General features: G+C 40.4%; 1 protein-coding gene and 2 pseudogenes across 1 annotated transcript; 2 read left to right on the forward strand and 1 right to left on the reverse strand.

The window, feature by feature from the left end:
• The first annotated feature begins 1,963 nt into the window (after nucleotides 1–1,963).
• On the forward strand, nucleotides 1,964–2,482 carry LOC127779866 (pathogenesis-related protein PRB1-3-like). Its single transcript, XM_052306789.1, has one exon. It carries the CDS (start codon nucleotides 1,964–1,966, stop codon nucleotides 2,480–2,482), a length of 519 nt encoding a protein of 172 aa, XP_052162749.1.
• An 8,067-nt stretch (nucleotides 2,483–10,549) lies between these two features.
• Nucleotides 10,550–11,202, forward strand: LOC127780913 (pathogenesis-related protein PRB1-2-like; annotated as a pseudogene).
• Nucleotides 11,203–12,201: 999 nt separating this feature from the next.
• Nucleotides 12,202–14,900, reverse strand: LOC127779256 (26S proteasome non-ATPase regulatory subunit 14 homolog; annotated as a pseudogene).
• Nucleotides 14,901–15,147: the final 247 nt, after the last annotated feature.

Raw genomic sequence — 15,147 nt, forward strand, 5'->3', positions numbered from 1 at the left:
CTGCAGTGCTTTTGCTTAATATATTGAGGATTATACATGCGGTTTAACCAGCTATATATTATATTCTTGGAGCTAGTATACTTGGCCAATAACTGTCCATTTATACTTGGAGTATTTTTTTTTCAAAATTATATCCATTAGCTGGGAAATTAATGTAGATTCCCATATACATGTGAAATTATATCCATTAGCTGCAGTTGTTACACAATTTTTTTTGCTCTTTGCCTATATATAAATACTCCTACGTACGTACATTCTTAAAAAGGAGAGATAAATTTAGTATAAGCAGACCACGTACGTAGGTCACTTGAGTCGTTGTATCTGGGTCTTTTCTCATTAAATTTCTATGCATCAAGATCGATTGATCAACGACTTTGAATGGAGGCAATAGCGGCAGTTGCAGTTTTGCTGTTCGTTTGTGCTAACTATGACTATGACACATACTTAACCAGTTAAACACGACACAGCCGGTCCATAACTAATTCCTCCGTCCCATATTAAATTTATTTTTAGTTTTTTTCCATTAGTCCCAAAATAAATTTACTTTTAGATCTATTAATCATTTCATCGAATAAGAAAATATTTGTATTGAGTAGATAAAGTGAAATATAGTTTCATTGGGATTTGATAAAGTAGGGTATTTATAGTCTTTTTGTTTTTTATTTATATGTGTGAATTGGATGAAAAATAAACTTATTTTAAGGCAGAGGTGGTAGCTAATTATTCTTCAACTTCTGTATGTATGCGTGTACGCGGGACTATGTAAACTATGTAAACTAGTATGAACTAATTAAATTAAACCTCAAAATTTCGAAAGGGCATGAATGCACGTCCCTTTTCCAATTAACTGCCCTACTTATCGCGTGCGTGGAATTATTTTTTTTTCATAAAGTAAATTCCAATGGAAGATGTCATTTTGTGCGTTTCGATCTGTCACATAAACAACAAGGCATTTAATTTATAAATGGAATAGTCCGTATAATACATTGTTTTATTCTTATTGTTTCAAAAGCAATATATGTAATAGACAAAGTATATTAGAAACAAAGCACACATAGTTTCATCTAGATGAAACCCATTTAATTTCTCACTTTATTAATTTATTACTCCCTTCGTTTCACAATGTAAGACTTTCTAGCATTGCCCACATACATATAGATGTTAATGAATCTAAACACATACATATGTCTAGATTCATTAACATCTAAGTGAATATGGACAATGCTAGAAAGTCTTACATTGTGAAACAGAGGAAGTATAAGACTAATTATAAAAAACATATATGACACCATATTCAATAGAGTACGTAAATTTCAAAAAAACTATATCCACTGATCGAATTATCATAACCTACAGATTTAAAGTGATGTATCACAAAACTATATATTTAACAATAAATTTATTACAAAACTATATATTTAAAGCTAATTATCACAAAACTACAGATTTAATAATAAAATTATCATAAATCTATTTATTTTGGGTTTTAAATGATTCGCACTAATGCTATGTTGAATTATGGATGACAAAGTTTTGTGATTAAATTTATATTAACCATGTAGTTTGCAATAACTTTGTTAGTAAATCTATAAATTTGCAACATTTCATCTTAAACATGTAATTTTGTGATAAATTTAGTGTTAAATCTGTAGTTTTGTGATATATCGTAATTTGATCAAAGTACTTATAGTTTTGTGAAATTTACTCCATTTAATAAGAATAAAACTTTTATTATGTGTGGCCTAATAGCTCTCTTTGGAATAAATTAATTTGACCAGAGAACATATGTATATACATTAATGCATGCACACAAGTCATCGAGCTAGCACTATAAATACCCGGCATATATGACCATACATAGCTCACTCCCACACCAGCCAATAAGTTTTAATTGTTATGCATATATACAATCTATTTGCTTAATTAGCTGGTGTGTTAAAGCTTAATTACTTAACATATATCAATGGCAGGGTCGTCATCACTAAGCTGCAGGGCTGTAGCCTGCTGCATGTTCGTCGTAGCTGCAATAATGGTTGCAGCGGCCGTGGCGCAGAACTCGGCGCAGGACTTCGTGGACCCGCACAACGCGGCGAGGGCGGAGGTCGGGGTCGGGCCGGTGCGCTGGGACGACACGGCGGCGGCGTACGCGCGGGGGTACGCGGCGCAGCGGCGCGGCGACTGCAAGCTGCACACGGACTCCGGCGGGAGGTACGGCGAGAACATCTTCTGGGGCTCCGCCGGCGGCGACTGGACGGCGGCGAGCGCGGTGGCGGCGTGGGTGAAGGAGAAGCAGTGGTACGACCGCGGCAGCAACAGCTGCTCGGCGCCGCCGGGGAGGCCGTGCGGGCACTACACGCAGGTGGTGTGGCGCGGCTCGACGGCGATCGGCTGCGCTCGCGTCGTCTGCGACAACAACCTCGGCGTCTTCATCACCTTCAACTACTCGCCGCCGGGCAACTACAACGGAAAACCGCCCTACTAATTAATTAGTATTACTACTGAGCTCATCTTACGTATATATACGGCTAATATATACTACATTTGTTTCTATCATCAAGTCATTGGTGTGATTTTTACCTTTTCCAGCAGGGGGGGGGGAGCTGAGGAGGAACCTTTACCAGCAGGGGGGGGGGAGCTGAGGAGGAACCTTTACTGACATACAATCCTCCTGGGGGATGATGAGATTCACCTTGATTTTTCTTTGGGTCTGAGTCCATCTAGTCATCATCATCCTCTTCTGAGTCGTCATGATTATCCTTACTGTTATTACCATCTCTATTCTCAGGTGGGGAGGGGGGATTCAGATTGCTTTTTGGTTCATATCCCTCAGGTTCCCATCTCAACTTGTAACCCACCTTATTGACATAGAGGTGCTGTGGTGCTGTGGTCCAACCCTGAACTGACACAAGAGGAAGTGCAGTACTCTCAGGAAGAGGATCTACCTCTGAGTGCTCCAAGTCTGCTAGAAGAGATGGACAAAGTAGCTGAAATGGTGGAAATCCCAACTGATTCTGATATAGAGAGAAGTTTGGCAGAAGAAGACAAGACAGAGACTGAACTCTTTGAGATGGTGTCAAGTAAGAAAGCTAAAAAGAAGAGGAAGACAGTTGGCCCAGTGATGGCAACCAGGAAAAGTGACAGACAGAAAGACCAAGCTGTACCAATTCCCATGAGAGCTGAACTTCTGACACAGAAAAAGAACCTTGAAATTTCAGGTACTTCTAATCCCTTTGCAGTTTTTCAGTTGGTTGATTCTGATACTCTTTTAGATATAGCTGTCAAATCTGGTATCTCTTTAGGTAACTCTCATGAGGAGGTAATGGGTAACATAGATACTATTAAGGCTAAGGAATTGGCTCAGGCTAAGATTGCTGAATTAGCTGTTAAGAAAAAGGTTGAGGAGAATGACAAAAAAAGGGAGAATACAAAGCCTTAGAAGGGGGAAGGGGAGCCCCCTTCTGAGAGCAATGCTTCTATAGAAGGTAAGAGGGGTGTTTATAAAACTAGGAAAAAGAAATGAAGATTCTCTATTGGAATGTGAGGGGTTTGGGAAATGAAGCTAGGAAAGAACAACTGAGGGAGATGTTGTTTTCTCAACAAATAGATGTGGTGTGTTTACAAGAGACAAAGAAAGAAAACTTTACTGACAGGGAATTAAGACTATTTCAAGGCAATAAGAATTTTGAGTGGTGTTGGAAACCTTCTCTTGGTGCCTCTGGGGGTCTTCTTACTGGAATTAACTCTGATATTCTTGAAAGCCTACACTCTGAAATGGGAGACTTCTTCCTAAGTAAGGTGGTCAAAAATAGAAAAGATGGTTTTAGATGGATGGTGATTAATGTCTATGGACTAGTTCTTGACTCTCTGAAACCTTCATTCCTATCTGAGTTATCTACCTTTATTCTGCAGTCCCAGGATCCTCTAATTATCGGTGGTGATTTTAACTTATATAGGTTTGCTCATGAAAAACCTAACTCTAACATTAATTGTGGGAATATGGATTTGTTCAATGCTTTCATCTCAGACTTGTCCTTGAGAGATCTGTATAGAGGAGGTAGGAAATTCACCTGGACCAACAAACAACAAAATCCTGTGCTAGAGGTTCTAGATAGGGTGCTAATCAATCTCTCCTGGGAGGCCCATTTCCCTTTAGCCTCTCTTTGTTCCTTGCTTAGAGTGGGTTCTGACCACACTCCACTTCTTTTAGATACATGGGAGGAAAAAATTGTGAGGAGGAAATATTTCAGATTTGAATCTTCTTGGCTTCTGCTTGATAATTGTAAGGAAATGGTCAAAAGTCATATGTTGGTGAGAGATGGCAGTTACATTCTTAACTTCTGGCACAAAAATATGCAAGGTGTGAGAACGTTTTTGAAAGGGTGGGGTGCTAACTTGGGGAGTGAACTGAAGAAAACTAAACAAACTCTAACAGCTAGGCTTGACTTTCTGGACTCTCGAGCTGATGATATAGGGCTCTCCCCTGATGAATGGCAAGATAGATATGAGGTTGAGGCTAACTTGGAGCACATCTATGAAATGGAAGAACTGTACTGGCATAAAAGGAGTGGAGAACAGTGGCTTTTGAAGGGGGATAGAAATACCTCATACTACCAAGGGATAGCTAATGGAAGAAGGAAATGTACTATCTTCTTTCTTGAAGAAAATGGAGTTATAATTTCTGATCAAGCTAGCCTTACCTCTCACATTATTGACTTCTATAAAAATCTCTTTAGAGCTGACCCTCCTTCTTCAGTCCATCTAGCCCATGATTTCTGGTCTGACTCAGGCTATTTATCAGAAACCCAAATAGCTTCTTTGACTAGACCTTTTACTATAGCTGAGTTAGATAAGGTGATTAAGGAAGCCAAACCTAACACTGCTCTAGGCCCTGATGGGTTTACAATTCAATTTTATAAGGCCTTTTGGGATGATCTTAGATGTGATCTTTTTGAAATGCTAATTCTTCTACAAAATGGGGAGTTGGATCTCAAGAGACTTAACTATGGTGTCATATCCCTTATCCCCAAATGCCAAGAGGCTAATTCTATTAGACAATTCAGGCCCATTTGTGTTCTAAATGAATGTTTCAAGTTTCTAAATAAGGCTGTCACTAATCGACTGACAGAGGTTGCTCCTTCTTTGATCTCTCAAAATCAAACAGCTTTCATTCCCGGGAGGTTTATCTTAGAAGGATGTATAATCTTACATGAGGTCCTTCATGAGCTTAAAATAACTAATCAAAAAGGCATTATCCTAAAACTTGACTTTGAGAAAGCATATGATAGGGTTAGCTGGAATTTCCTCTTTGAAGTCCTTCATAGGAAAAAGTTTCCTCCTTCTTTGCTGAATATGATTAAATCCTGTGTCACTGATGGAAAAGTTTGTATTAACATCAATGGGGAGAGGAGTAGTTTTTTTCAAACTTTTAGAGGTCTGAGACAGGGAGACCCCTTGTCTCCCCTTCTTTTCAATTTGGTTGGAGATGCTCTAGCAGGTATTCTAGATAAAGCAAATCAGGGAGGTATTATGTCAGGCATGGTTCCCCATCTTATCCCTAATGGTCTTACTCATCTTCAATATGCGGATGATACTGTGATTTTTATTCCGTTTGTTGAAAAGGAGATCATAGCTACTAAATTCCTTTTATATTGCTTTGAAGAGATGTCTGGCATGAAAGTGAATTATCACAAAAGTGAGGTCTTTACTGTGGGATTGCAAGATTCAGAACAATCCAAAGTTGCTGCTATGCTTAACTGTCCTATTGGGTGTTTTCCTATGAAATATCTGGGACTGCCAATTAGTCCAAACAAACTTCTGAATGTTGATTTTAACTTCATTCCCCAAAAACTAGAGAAAAGGTTAGATTCCTGGAAAATGGGTCATATGTATTATAGTGGTAGGGCTGTCCTCCTCAACTCCTGTCTCTCTTCCATCCCTTCCTATGCTATGGGTTTTTATCTTCTTCCAGAAGACATTCAGTTGAAGTTAGATAATATTAGATGCAAATTTTTCTGGGAGGGTTTGAATGGCAAAAGAAAGTACCACATGATGAAATGGACAAACATGGCTTTCCCTAAAGATTTTGGTGGTTTAGGCTTTACTGAGACTAGAGCTATCAATGTAGCCCTTCTAGCTAAATGGGTGCTGAAACTAGAATCTGGAGATCAATCTCTATGCATTAATCTTTTGAGGAAGAAATACATGACAAATGGTGGGTTTTTCCAGCAACAGCCTCATCACTCCTCTCAATTCTGGCAGGGGTTACTTAAGATCAAAAAGTGGGTTCATCTAGGATGTACTTGGTTGATAGGGGATGGTAAACACATTGATTTCTGGAAGGATACCTGGTTTGGGGACTGCTCTCTGAAAATTCTCTTTCCTAGCATTTTCGAAATCTGCCATCAACAAAATATTCTTCTCGGAGATGTAGTTAATCAGGGGGTGAATGCTCTATCCTTTAGGAGATCTTTCAATGGTGCAGATATAGAGGAGTGGCATCACTTGGTGGAATTAGTTAGAAAGGTGGTTCTACAATCTGATCCTGACAGACTCAAATGGGCCATAGATAAGAAAGGGATCTTTACCTCTCAATCTATGTATAGGATGCTCACTTTTAGAGGGATAATTGACCCACATTTTCAACTTATCTGGGCTAGCCCGATTCTTCCAAAACAAAAACACTTTTTATGGCTGGCTATAAGGGGAAAGATTCAATCGGCTGTTCAACTGAAGAAATTTAATTGGGAAGGCTCTGAATTCTGTCAACTGTGTGATAGAAGTGAAGATGCAGTTCATATCTGTTTTAACTGTCCTATTGCGACTTTTGCTTGGTGTGTATGTCGGGATGCTTTGGACTGGAGAAGGATCCCTTTTAATTTTGAGGACTTCTTTAGACTCTATGGTTTTGATACTTCTAAAACCTCTAGACTTAATACCATGATTTTGGCTGCTTTGATTTGGACTCTTTGGTCTGCTCGCAATGATATGATTTTTAGAAACAAACTAATCCCCTCACCCTTGATTATCTCTTTCCGCTTGATTGGTTTTCTTTTATAGTGGAAGATTCTATTAAAGCCGGAGGAGGCCCATGACCTGGAAATGAAGACTCAAGCTATGCAAGGAGTACTGTCGTCCTTACGAAGAGCTGGGATTGGATAATTCTGCTCGCATCTGTTTAGTTTTCGTCTCTGTTCTGCAAGATAACCTTTATCCTTTACCCTTTCTTAGAGTCATCCTTCTTGGATGCTTATGTTCTGATGCCTGATGGTAATGCCTTTAATTGAAAACTAGCAGCCCCAGTATTATGTAAAACGGTTTGTAAGACTTATGCTTTCTATAAAAAGCTGGGCCATCTGGCCTCCCCTCTAAAAAAAAATATACTACATTTGTTTCAGGTTATAAAACTTTCTAGTATTGCTCACATTCATATAGATGTATATATGTCTAGATTCATTAACATATATATGAATGTGGGTAATGCTAGAAAATCTTATAATATGAAACGGAGAAAATACTATATACGCTGATCCGGCCAGCTGCAGAAGGACTATATACGTGTAGTATGTAGTCCTTGTTTTTATTTTTACAATTTACACACAGTTCGCATGCTTAATTATACGTGCATGTACGTACGTATAATCATGTGCATACGTATATATGTTTGTACTTGTGCCGGTGGGAATAAAGCCGTCAGCCATGCTAAATTTTAGACTAACGTCAACGGTTGGGATGTATTGAGTCATTTTATATGCCGATCATGAAGCTACTGCAGAAAAAAAAAACTACTTCAGACGAATGGATATTGTACAATTCAAATGAGTATAAGCTATGGTCATTATACTTAAAATAGCTTGTCATGTTAAGAGAGGTGATAATTAAGACCCAGGTAATCGCATCTTAATGATCCAGGCATAAAAAATCACACAATATATATGAATCCACAACGAACTACCATTGACAGTTCAGAGAAATATGTGTGTTAAGGCCTTTTTAATTTGTACGAAAAGCATAGGAAAATTGGTGAATTCCAAGGTTATTGAAATAAAGGATTAAGTCCTATAATTTCTTTTAAAGTTACTATAGAATGGACAATTCTACATAGACTTTAGAGAAAAATAATCATGAGGTTCTACCTCGTGTTTTATTCTTCCCATGATTCTGAATTCATGTGTCTCTTATGTGTCGACCAAATGACGATTTAGAAACTTTATGTGTTTTTTATTCCTATAAAAATTGCGAGCATTGGCGTCTCATAACCGTCGTCGCTCACCTGTACGACCTTGCCGCTCGGAGCTCGCCCCCTTACTACGGATCTAGTTTGAGGAGGGAGTCTGTGGTCGACGAGGGAGATGTCGCCAACAACATCTATAGGAGAAGAGGAACAAGATATGGCGGCGATAAACTCATATAGGCGTCGGCTAGAGTTGCTGAAGAAGAGACGTAGTGGTGGAGACGACGGCTCAAGCAGCAACAGAGATGGTGGCCAAGTGAACAAATGAGCGAAAGGGGTGACGGGATATGTTGACCCCTATGCATCTCCTATGCCCGCCCATCCCATGCTCACACATGCTCAACCCCACGTTGGCATGAGCCAAGCCTAGCTAACCAAGGAACCACAGCCGATTTCCGTGTTTTCTCTTAGCTTGGCTTGGAGGTCACTTTTGCACTGATGAATCCTGACTCACACGCCGATGCAGACAACCAAACACGTCGTTAGTTGCACGCGGGATGCAAGACACCCCTGGTGCAGCCAAGCAAACACGTCCTAAGATAACGAGCTCAAACGAGTGATGGAGCCAAACTAGCTCGTTATCCACCCGTAGATATTAACTAGTACCTATCCAGCTCGATTGATCGGACTGACGCTACCATGCATCTTGACCCGGCTGATGAGTTAACTGCAAAGGGATCGATATATATAATTCGTTGGCCATGTGCATGCAATACGTGTAGACTAATTAATTAAGAAGAAGACATGGCATCTCGAAACCAGACTCGACCGATCGAGCACATTGCATTGGACGGGCAGTTTGATAAATTTTATTGAGCCAGATCGATCGATCAATCTATAGCTAGCTAGCTAGCAAAAGAAATGAAGAGTAGTGTGTGCGGGCAGAGAGAGAGAAGTGTTGACCCCATCAAGTAAATTTTTGGAATTTAATCGGGATTCGGGACAGAATTGGATTATATTGATGCCCCCGTTAAAAAAAATCAAACAGTGGTAATATTTAATTTATCGTTCGGTCAATTTTCTTCCAGTGCAGATCTAAAGTTTTAGACTTAGTCCTACGTTTTTCCTTCTCGAGCTTGACATATGCATGCATCTATCAACTTGATGTTTACTTTAATTTTGCAATTCGATGAGTTTGATCGAATTATCATTTACTTGATTTTTTCTAAAATCCATAATCTTTAGCTAATACTCCCTCTGTCCCAAAATATAAGGCGTAAGTATTTCTTTGATGTTACATAATACAATGTGTGCATACACCATCCATGCATCTAATTAACTAGCACATCTTCATCCCTTAAATTCATTTTTTTAATAAAATTCTTCACTCTCATTGGGTGCATGCATTTGTATTTATTAGAATTAGGGGTGAAAACGGTATGGAAACTTTCCAGATTCCGGACCTATTTTCAAAAACGGAATCTATCAGTTGGAATTTTTTGGAAACGGAAATAAATTCAGAAATATTTTCTCGGAAACAGAATCGGAAATGATAAGAGCAGTTTGAAACTTTCCAGAAATTTTCTCGGAATTTTCGGAAATTTTCTCGGAATTACCAGAAATTTTGTGACTGAAATACTCTGGATTCTTTTTTTAAGCACTAAATAGTGAATACCATGATGTTTGGCTATTATTTTTTTAAAAAAATATTTGTTATGCAAATCTAAAATTACATATGAATATTTTTTGTCCTACATTGGGATTTATCAACAACATTACTCTTTTAAACATAGATAATTTATTCAATTGGATTTATCAGTTTGAAGGGTTTTTTATTCCGATAAATTTTCTTTACCGTATTCACGCCGGTTCGTTTTCGCTCCGTTTTCGGTTTCGATAATATTCGATTCCGTTTTCGTATCCAGGGTTTCCGATTCCAAAAAAAAATATGAAAACAAAAAGGATAAAAATGGTTTCCGTCCGTTTCCGTATCGTTTTCACCCCTAATTAGAATGCTCCAAACAAAAAGGTGGTAATAATTTTTTTCTCAGTGTTTGCATTAGTGGTCGTGTCTTATATATTTTTTTTATTATGGAAGTATATTAGATAGATTAGTATGTAATATGAAAAGACGAATATATTCTTCCTTAAGACAAATTTGTTTTGAAACGGAGGAAGTATCAGACGCTTTCCATACATAAATGATACTAACTTCTAGAAATGCTTATGTTATATTACAGTGTGTATATATATATATATATATATATATATATATATATATATATATATATATATATATATATATATATATATATATTTTTGCGACTCTAGTTATATTTTGAAACGGAGAGAACAAGTATATGACAGTATACAGTACATATGCAGAAGTCGTCGAGCCAGTACCAGTAGTAGTATAAATATACCTGCTGGCAGATATAGGCATTGCCCACACGGAGATCGAATACATTGATCTCTCCATATATTTTCGACTAGCTAAGGTTTGGTCTGTTCAAGTGCTGCAAATTAATATGGCGTGGTTATCATCAAGCAGCAGGCTAGCCCTCTGCGTGTTAGTAATAGTAGCTGCATCACTTGCGGTGGCGACGCCGGACGACTACCTGAGCCCGCACAACGTGACCAGGAGCAGCGTGGGAGTGCCGGCGGTGGTCTGGAACAACGTGGTGGCGGCGTTCGCGGCGAACCACGTGGCGCAGCTGAACGCCGGCGGCTGCGAGCTGCAGCCATCGGGCACCTCGGTCTACGGGGAGAACCTGTATTATTTCAGCTCCGAGAGCAGCTCGCCGGCGGCCGACGCCGTGGCGTCGTGGGTGTCGGAGGAGCAGTGGTACAACCACACCACCAACATCTGCTCGGCGCCGGAGGGGAACTCGTGCGGGCACTACACGCAGGTGGTGTGGCGCGACTCGACGGACATCGGCTGCGCCGAGGTCGTCTGCGACAACGGGAACGGCGTCATCGTCGCCTGCAACTACTCGCTGAAGGGCAACATCCCCGGCCAATCCCCCTACTAAAAGAGTTCCTAGCTACTGATGTTCACGCTAGCATATGGCAATATGCGTTTAATTCTGAGATTTGCATTTCTTTTTGTTATATAACTCTGAATTTGTCATATATGGTTTGTGTTAATTAATTTCCCACTCGAGAAAATTTACTTCAATTCACTAGTTAGCTAGGTTACCGACAAAAACCACCTGCAGGTTGTATGAACATCGATCTGTGTAAGTAAGATACCATCATCAGGAATAAAGAATCTAGTGGTTCAAAATTAAACATATTCTTGGAGGAATATATACATGTACTAGATGTTGTATTGATAATTCCAAATTTTAAAACTATTGTCAATGTACTAAAGTAGCTTCTCGCATGATAAGACTTGTAGTAGATGATAAGAGCCAGATCAATTAGTATGACTTTGATACAACTTGACATACAATTAGGATTTCAAATTTATTTTCAGATCATCATTCGCCATTTTTGCACGTCTCCCATGATTAAAAATTGCGTGCCATCATGGACAAAATTAAAAATATAGGACCTGATTAATTAACAAAGCACAAGTGTTCAATTTGCACGTTCACCAGCATGCTTTGTTTGCAGCGACTAATATAAAATGAAGGGTGAATTGATTGTATACGCAGAGATGGTAATACTGAAAGTAAATAGTTGATGGAACTACTGTTAGAAGCACAAAAATATTTTCAGACAAGTTGTGTACATTTATTCTTCATTGATTTCATTCAGACATTGTCCATATACTCGGTGGAGAGAGAAGCTAAACGTAAAGCAGAGTACACTTCAGTACATGGGACAATGTACTCCTGAATGAAATGGCAACATTTCACATCACAAAAGGCAGTCAGTCCTCTCCTCTATACTCCTGAGGCAATTATGTAAAACCATCGCATATGCATGACAAAATTTCAGAGTAGAACTGCAATTTGCAACAATTACAACAAGTCTTCTTCCGGAAGCGAATGTATGGACGTATAAGAGCGTTTTTGTCTATCACAAACACGAAGCATATGCATTGCTAAGACTGTACCATATCAGAACTGAGAACAGCAGGGAATTCCTATGTACATGGTAGAACTCAGGTATAAACCAGTAGAACAATGCCTAATTCTGTGTCAGTTTTCACTGTACTTCTGTAAACTTTCTGTTAAAGCGACCAAGCAATCAGGAGCTATGGTATGGATGCCTTGATTATTCAGAAGGAAGACCAAGCCAACATCATTCCAAAAATCTGGAGTATGCATGCACTCATCAGGTTTTTAAGCTCTTCAAGATGATTTTCTGCGTCAGGCGGATTCTCAGGTGCATCACTCTCTTGCATTTCCTCCTCGTTCTGGTACTTGGTGAGTAGATCAATCAGCATTTCCTGCCCAATAAGCAAATGTCAACACAAGAACAAAGCAGACGTTGAGATTATCTTTCCAAAAACTAAACAAAGCTCATGTGCTTGCTTCAACATTCTTCTTCTCAGATTCACTCATAACAGGAAACTGACACAGACTACTGCAATCCTCGCTAGACGAACCTTTGCTTCCCATCTTGTCCATGCTTTTCAAAATATTTATCTCAAGGTCATTCTTCCGATGGCTTATCAGAATCGAGTAGAACACTGAGGCCAATCCTTGTGCAAATATCTGAAAATGAGAAAGATGGAGAAGGTAAGATGGACGGCACATGACTTGACTCTTGAGCATTAAGATCAAGGATGCTTGGGTTGTTAATTTACGTCCAACTCGAAGAACAGTTTCTCATCTTCCGCTACGCTGTAGTACTCTCGATTCAGTGCTCCAACATTAGATGAAGTTTCATGATAAGAGGTCACTGATCGAAATGCATTCATCGTAAAATTCCCCGTCGCACTCCTGACAGGGTCCACAGCAACAAGTATTGCTCTGAGGTTCAGCTGTTCAAAGGCCTGCAGATTGAGATTTAAGTAGTCGATGGCTTTACAGAATTGCTTTTACCAGACAGGCGTCAATGGTTCAAAACTTTAACAGAGGTACGGTTTACATATTGACAATAATGTGACACAATGAACATAGCAACATAGCTTGTGAAAAACAGCATCATGATTGGAGGGACGGCCATAGAAGCCAGGGTTTGAGCGGTACCACCCCACAACACCTTCGAGCCTGTAAATCATAATGTGCTTCAGTGCATTTTGTTTGCTAGGATAGCATTACCACATCAAACTGATGTGGAAACTGATCCATGAAAGGTACAGCCCCTTGGCAGAACTAACTGGTTGTACATTTTCACCAAGTGAACAGGTTAGCTTGCATCTGACCATCTGTACTGAACATAATGTACTGAAACTAATATCACACTGTACCGAAAATATCATGCTAACTACTTTCCATCCACCACAAGCTCTCAGTCACACAATACATCACACCGGGAATTTACCAAATTAGTGGACATAAAAATAAAATGAGGGTAAACAATCAAACCCGTAATGTGCAGAAAATAAGAGGACAGATAATTGAAACAGACAGACTTAATAACAAACAGCAGACGCATCAACTAAACAGATGCTGAAGGTTCCCTGGCTACAGAACCGTTGTTCTGAATTCTTGCACATACAAACAAAACATTAAGTCAAGGCATGCAGAAAGATCAGCCCCAAGAATTGCGTCAACTATTGTCTTGGTCAATTGACCGAACACCTATATGGCATTACATCACCCTGACTCCTGATTACACAATTTTACTGACAAATCTTGAAGAATTTGAACTGCATTGCTACATATGATACATTTCACATGTTGGTTCTCAGTTCATTATTGAAATTAAAATGCAGAAAACGATTCTGGGGATTAACATTTCAACACCTCAGATTAAGAATCTCTCCATCCAAACAAGAAGCGGAAAACAGATGGGTTCATGGTACAGAACTCAAGCTCTGAATTCTTGCAGAATTGTGCCCCAAAACAAAAGATTAAGTCAGGGCATACAGAAAGTGCAGCCCCAAGAATTGTGTCATGTAGTCTCTTGGTCAATTGGTCGAACACCTGATGGCTAAACATTACCCTGACGCATGATTCCACGATTTTACTAACAAATCCTGAAGAAATTGGACGGCATTGCTACGTACTTATGCATTTCACCAGTTGATTCCCCGTTCTTTAATGAAATTAAAATGCAAACGACGATTCTGAATATTACGGTTAGAACATTTCAACAACTCAGATCAAGAATCTCACCACCGAAACAAGAAGCGGTGAACATGGTGAGGCAAGAGCACGGAGGTTGGTAAGCGAGGCAAGAAGAAACCACGACTCGACCAAGAACACAAGAAGAAGAAGAAGAACAGATCAGCGCGCGCTCGTTACCTGTCGGTTTTGTTGAGCATGGCGAGCATGCCCTCGATGTAGCGGGGGTCGATGGCCTGGGTGAAGCGGCGCAGCGCGGAAGCGGGAAGGCGTCGACGACGCGCACCGAGAAGCCGTCCACCTCCTCGCCCAGTATCACCCCCATCGCCGCCACGGGCGACTCCCGCGCCGCTGCACGTCGCGCCGCACATGAGCACCGAGGAACCCAAAGAAACACAAGGTGTTCGACGCGCGCCGCGCGCACGCGCGCGTACCGTGGACGAGGATCTTGAGGAGCGCCAGCGGCGAGACGTAGGCCGTCTGGGAGGTGTCGTGGACGGGGATTCGGGGCCGAGGAAGGGGGCGGCGGAGGCGGCGGCGGCCATGGCGGTGGCGGTGGCTTCGCGCGCTCGCGCCGCTCTGCTCTGCTTCTGCTGCTCCGCTCGCGGATGGAGGCGGAGACGGGGAGGAGGAGAACTTTTATGGGCCGAATCCGTCAGCTTTTGGGCGAAGCGCTGTGCTCTCGGCCCATGTAATTTGGGCCCGTGTAAATTGTATGGGAGTTTATGGGCTGGGCCCAGATTTGGTCTTCTGGCTAAAAAAACTCATACTAGTACATTTCTTCATGCACGC

Source organism: Oryza glaberrima, chromosome 7 (assembly GCF_000147395.1).
Source record: "Oryza glaberrima chromosome 7, OglaRS2, whole genome shotgun sequence".
In the NCBI taxonomy this organism is placed as follows: domain Eukaryota; kingdom Viridiplantae; phylum Streptophyta; class Magnoliopsida; order Poales; family Poaceae; genus Oryza; species Oryza glaberrima.

Excerpts from the sequence above, each read along its gene's own strand:
- LOC127779866 (XM_052306789.1), top strand. The coding sequence starts at position 1,964 with ATGGCAGGGTCGTCATCACTAAGCTGCAGGGCTGTAGCCTGCTGCATG.